The sequence below is a fragment of the Musa acuminata genome, chromosome BXJ1-11 (genome assembly GCF_036884655.1).
Source record: "Musa acuminata AAA Group cultivar baxijiao chromosome BXJ1-11, Cavendish_Baxijiao_AAA, whole genome shotgun sequence".
In the NCBI taxonomy this organism is placed as follows: Eukaryota; Viridiplantae; Streptophyta; class Magnoliopsida; order Zingiberales; family Musaceae; genus Musa; species Musa acuminata.
This window is the reverse complement of record NC_088337.1, coordinates 4,684,491-4,690,810: the sequence shown is the minus strand read 5'-3', so window position 1 is coordinate 4,690,810 and position 6,320 is coordinate 4,684,491. Positions and strand designations below refer to the sequence as shown.

At 35.6% G+C, this 6,320-nt stretch overlaps 1 protein-coding gene across 2 annotated transcripts; it reads right to left on the bottom strand.

Moving 5' to 3' along the window:
- Positions 1 to 1,344: 1,344 nt before the first annotated feature.
- Positions 1,345 to 4,122, bottom strand: LOC135596976 (protein EARLY RESPONSIVE TO DEHYDRATION 15-like). Of its 2 annotated transcripts, none has more exons than XM_065089317.1 (3): positions 4,006 to 4,122; positions 1,835 to 2,238; positions 1,345 to 1,721 (listed from the first exon to the last, which is right to left on the bottom strand). In XM_065089317.1, exons 2-3 carry the CDS (start codon positions 2,208 to 2,210, stop codon positions 1,561 to 1,563), a joined length of 537 nt encoding a protein of 178 aa, XP_064945389.1. In that variant the 5' UTR covers positions 2,211 to 2,238; positions 4,006 to 4,122; the 3' UTR covers positions 1,345 to 1,560. The 2 variants fall into 2 exon arrangements, with proteins under 2 accessions (XP_064945389.1, XP_064945390.1); XM_065089318.1 differs by lacking the exon at positions 4,006 to 4,122 and adding an exon at positions 3,736 to 3,852.
- Between the last annotated feature and the right edge of the window lie 2,198 nt (positions 4,123 to 6,320).

The following is a 6,320-nucleotide window of genomic DNA, read 5'->3' as shown; positions in this document are numbered from 1 at the left end:
TGAGTAAGAGAAATAATGGAAGGAGAATGCTTGGACCAGAAGTTAGGTCTCTTGGTGTGTGACCTCTTTTGTTATTGACATCATGCATATTTCTATAAGATTACAGTTCTATTTTAATCTAAAGCATGCAATGATTGAGAAGCCCACTGCCATATTTCATTCTGAAATAAAAATTCTAAGTAATTACATATTGATAAAACCGGGGTTTAATTTGAATTAAGTCTTTTAAGAAAACATTAGTTGACATAGCCATGGATTTGAATTGGGAGATTGAGTTTGAACTATAGTTACACCCATTCAAAAAATTCTAACACTTTAAGACTTATATTCTCTCTCCTATTTTTCTTTTCTCGATTTATGTGCTATACATTCACAAAATATTACTTTCTTCCTCTCCTAATGTCCTCAACCTCTCCACTTTCTTCAATTATCCCCTCAATAGTGCTTTTCCTCTTCATTAATTTTCTTCTTCTTTTTTTTAACTCTACATATTTTAGAGAGAGAGAGAGAGAGAGGCATGTTAGAAAAAAAGTAAATATTTGTATTGGAGAATCAATAATTCCAAAAGAGTAAGTTATTAGAAAAAAAAATCTAATTTATTTTAAATTTTATATAATATCAATATTTTCTGTGTAAAATTAATCTTTTCTTTTTATAGTCATTGCTCCCATAAAAGCACCACCTTCAATGGATATTAACGTGATGTTCAAGTCTTAATTCAATATAATCGAAGATATCAACTAACCTAACTACTAAAGATTTTGATAATATATATCTTGAACTCGAATTCCATTATAGTCACTTATATTTTATATATAAAAATATATATATAATATAATCGTGTAAGTAAATTCTAGATTAATTATTAAAATTGTAGTATGATTCATTTTGATTTCTTTAAATGAAAAGAGTCGTATTCAGTAGCCCTCATAATGTGTCCCAATAAACACAGGAAAACATGCAGACGGAGGAGGGCATGGCCTTGTCGACAAGACAACTCTCTTGTAGGAGCTCTTGTCCCACAGACTCCATAGATGATGCGTCCATGGTTCCCTCAGGAGATGGCCGTCTAAAGGTATCGTGAACAGCTCCACAAGTCAAACATGCGGGGTTCCGAATTGCTGCTTAATTAACCCGATCATGATTCCAAACCACCGGTTTGGTTCCCGTTCAGGATTACTGTTTGATGACAAAAGTCCAAACTATTGGTTCCGGTTTAGAAATAGTTGATTTCGATTGAACCGAATCAATTTATTCTGACTTTACTTCCAAGTTTAATTTCTGAGAATCCTACGCTTGCAAAGCCTCACCTTAGTATGGACCTTTTCAATTAACATTTACGAGAGAAACTAACGCAACTCATAAACTGCACAACATTCTTTTACAATGCTTTAATTTTTCGGTTTTGAGAGACGGATTACTCAACATGAAGTCCAAACAACCTAAACGACGCTACGACTACAACTACAACAACAGCTACATGTGCATCTTAGTTATGTACAATGGAAGTACTCTGGACAAACTTTGCCGCAAGCGCAAACCGAACAAGGCTCGCATCTCTCAGCGTGGCTGGTGAATGATGCGCCGCGGGCTGTACTTTGGACTAGCGCATTGCAGAGGCTTCTCGCGATACTTTGCTGGAACAGACAATGGCTTAACACCATTCTTCGGAGAATTCAAGCTCAGATCCTTGATTGCTGCCTTTGCATCGCTATAGTGCTCTGTCTCATATAACCAATCAGAGAGGAAAATAATTAGATTCACTACCACAAAGGCTTCAATTGACAAAGCAAATGTAAATTGCATATGGTTGCAATTTTGGTGTATACATAACCTTCCATCAAACTGCAATACAGTTGAATAGCATGCTCTATCTTCTCTCGCTCTGTCGCACCAGAAATCATCTCTTTCCCAGGTTCATGGTAAGCTGCCCCATCGGACTCTGCCTCCAGCAAAGAGAATTCAGTGATTCCAAGATCGAAAGAGTCTGGCAAAGCGTCTGCCATGTCCTCCTCATCGTTGCCAAATGTTTCTTGCTCCTGATACTGATGGAACCAGTGCTCACGAAACCATGGGGTTGTCTTCACCAACTCCCACCATTCAGGTGAGAAATCTTCAACCTGCTGATAAGACATTGGAATGAAAAGTGCCGCATTTGGGTTCAATGATGACCTTCCCACTGCTCCAGATGATACTGCCATAGTACTCATCCTTATCCAACAAGCTTGCTTTTAATTTCTGACAGAAAAACACAAAGAAATGTAACTCAGAGTGCTCCAGATGAGATGATTCACACAGGTCAGAAACACTAAAGACATTATGCAAGTTAAATTCATGCACATTCTACAAATTGCAAAGAACTTCCAGTCATTCTGCAGACTTTAGTTGTGGACTGTGGTTTATGGAATTAACGTTATATTCATAAATTTAAATGCTCCAGAATTCTAGCTTTACGAAAGCCCCTGTACTCTTCTTATAATCTACTTTATCAAATTGTTCTCATCTATAACAAGATTCAAGCTGTAACATCACTTCAAGCTAGCCCTTCTCCTCCTTTGACATGCTATCACAAGTCATTGTACTTTTTACCAACAAAGAAAAGGGTACTAATAAGCAACATTTGGCAGTTCATGATCTGCAAACTAGTTTAATCTGCACTATGAAAGGCCGAATCTCCTGAAGTTGTTAATATTTCCCGACCCCAAAGATGAATTTCTTTATAAGAAATTGTTCAAGGAAAAATGCACAATAACAGTACCTAGTGCAGGACTTTACAATGTGAACAAAAACTAGTGCTTTATTGTTCTTAGAATTTGATGTTCAGTTATTTGACGCCGAGTTAAATAATCCATGAGAACGCAATTATAGAAGACATAATAGCATGGGAAGTCACATGCATGTGATGAAGTTAAATGAACTAAACAAAGAAGTTATGTAAAAGTAACAGAAACCTTTTCTCATCAAAATACAGACAATTAATGGTACTAATACGATGTATCAAATGCCCAGCATAGATATCGAATGGATGTTAGATATAAAAGATGTTAGAATAGACTTTTCTTAGATCTTGGAGAATGGATGATGGGAATTTTGACAGACTAAGACTATAACATAGGTGGAGTCTCAACATCTGACACTTGATTCTACATATCATGTCCAGCAAGAGAAAATAAAAAAGAGTAGCCAGTAAGAGGAAAAATCAAATGTTGGTATGCAGTGAATGAACTAGATAAGCATGAACACTAATCCATTTGACTGGATCTAATCAAATGATTCAAAACTAATAAATAACTTTTTTTTTTATGATCACATACTTTAATCAAATGCTTCTACTACATCCAAAGGAAGAATCTAAATCTAAGCACTTTATGCAGAAAAAGGATGTTTCTGCTAAATTAAGATGAAAAAAAAAGAAAATCTTTTATATCAAAGACTACTGCCTCTAAAAAACATCTAAGTACAGCTCCCAGTTCCCAGAGTGCAGAACCCAAGTTCTTTCAACGAGTAAGAACCTATATGTTCAAGATCGACAAGAATCACAATCTTCCAAACATGTTCTCCTCAAGAGCGAACAATCTATAGCATCAGATCTGACAACAAGTTCTTAAACAGAACAGGTACTCCGACAATATCAAAGGAAAACGAGGAATTCAAACACCTGTCTTCCGTTAACCGAAGCATATTTATGAAAGAAAAAGCTACCATATATAGTAGATCTAGCACTAAAGTACCAACCACAAAGATCTGAAGGAAAAACCACAAGCTCTGAACGATAGATCACACCAACACGCTTAAATTAGCAGATCTGTACTCGAAAGACGTCATGGTACCAGATCAGGACCCAGATCAAATGATTTTGATCCCCAAATCTCTAAATTAGTTAAAGAATGTTCAGATCGTCCAAGTCTACGCAGAGTCAAACCCATCAGAAATTTAACCTTATCGGATAAGATTTACAGAAAACCGACATCGGTCCCAACCAATCAACAAAGCATAAACAATTACCTATCGCCTATGGGGATATTTTGCCGAGCGAGGGTGAGAGATTGGGCGAGAGGGTTTGGGTCTTATATAACGAGCGAAGGAGGGATGCTTTCCAAACCGGGCCATCAGTTCGGTGGCCCGAGGCTGTGGCTCGGGACATAAAGCCAAGTCCGAACCTATCTTTCGGTCCGAACCAGATGGCTCCACGTACCGGCGGCTGTCGTCTGAAGAAAGACGGATTCCATACCGTAAACAACATAATAGCCCATGTTGTAATTTGGCTACATTCGTTATAATTAAAAGGACATTAATTAGGACGAATCGATAGAAAAAAAAAATTAGTTTTGAAAAATTCTTAAATAGCATTTCACTTTTTAAAAATTTTTATAAAATATTTTTATATTATTTTATCTTTATCTTCACTAGACCGATCACACAAACCTGCATGTCTTCCCTTCACTATATTTTTACCCATGAATATTAACTCTCATCGAACTTACTTGGGAGAGTATTATCTCTCATTATCCTTAGTCACGATACAAACAATCAACTAAGACACAAGTAAAGGAGATTGTAGTTGCGGAGATGAATTCGATGAGATAAAAAGGAAGGGAGTTAAAATAACGACGAGCTAGTGATCGCTTGTGCTAATGAGAACAAAGAGAGCGAGGCATGTGGGGTTGGATCTGACGACTACTAGGTTCGAAAAGGATAATGATATTGAGCGAAGACGATGGTCGATAAGGATAATATTATTATTTAAAAATAATATTCTATAAATTTTTTTAAAAGTTGATGTATTAACTGATAATTTAAAAAAAATAAGTTTTGTTTAGTGAATTCGCTCAGTTATTTATGTATTATGTATTGTTTTATTAACCAGGGACTACAGGAGTCACCAAGGAAATATAATTCCCTGAGAACTACATGCATATATCAATTATATGGACAGATAAATGGAAATATTGAAATCTAGAGCGGCTTCGTCTACTACTTGTACAAATCCTCCAAGGATTTGTACAGGTGGCGAGATCCTGGGAGTCACTTCATTGTCGGTGGATGTTTGGTCGGAACCTCTCGTCTCCACAAATGTAACTTAATTGAAACTTTTACTTTAGAGCAGCGGAGCGGATTCCTTTTGAACATTGTTTATTGTGATGAGTTCACAGTAAAGACAATGGTATGTGTATATAAATGCTGATGCAACTGTATAAATGTAAGGCAAACGATTTTGATTATTGCACATATATCTAATATTAGTTTGATACATGCTGTTGATGTGTTAATCACTAGTTTTCTTTTCGATTTTGCTGATCAATATTTTTTTCTCAATTATCTTTGGCTAGCTTTACTTGCTCTTTTGTGTCTAACATCATCTGTTTCAGCATTTGGTCTTTTTTTTTTTTTTTTTTTTCGATCTTTACAGCATAGTTTGAACAAAATACAACCCTGCAGCAATGGAGAGGTACCCTTTGAATTAGTAAGATATGTGCTGTTTTGCCTACTCATATGTCTACATAATTGAAGTATCTTGATTGTCTTTTAAGAAGTGATTTTACATAGTATTCACATAATCATGACCCAAAGAGAGCAAATATTTATGTTCATTTGAGATTTATTTTCTTCCTTCCTCTGTTGACCTATTTCCATTTCTCAACTATGATATTGTAGTTGAAGTGCTTCACCACATTATTTGAGAACTGTCTTAGGATTTTCTACTGTAGAAGTAGATGATGTGGAGCTCGAACTTTAGGTGGTGCCTAATCATAAACTAGGATTTTCTGAAGCTGTTGTCTGGCCTATGATTCAACATAAAAAATATGTAGCATGTATTTTGGTACCACAAATATTTTGTAATTCTATTGAGTGCTGTGGGAGATACTTGGGCCACAAATTGAATTTTGCAACTCGCATTATTTTCTTATTTAACAACAGCACCGGTGCTTTTTATTATGAATACACGGTTTTTAATCTATTTGTTGCCTTGGGCTGTGTCAAGAAAAATTGACTTCCTTTCTTTACGACTATAACTAGATTGTTCAGGAGACAATTTTTGACTAGCCAATTGATCATGCTAAATTATCTTATTATCGGACATGCTTTTTTGTGTTTACTAGTATTGCTTTAGTGCATGAACCAGTTAATCATCTATTCTTGACTTTGTTTTATTCTATACGACAACCAATTATTTTATTCTCTCTAATTTTTTTTTACGAGCTTTAAGAATAAAATTGGCACATTCTTTTGGTATCTTGACTGTTTTTTCTTTTTCTTATACTAACTTTATGCTAGCTAATTAATTATCTTGCCATTCTTGGGCTCTTTCCGGCGCTGGT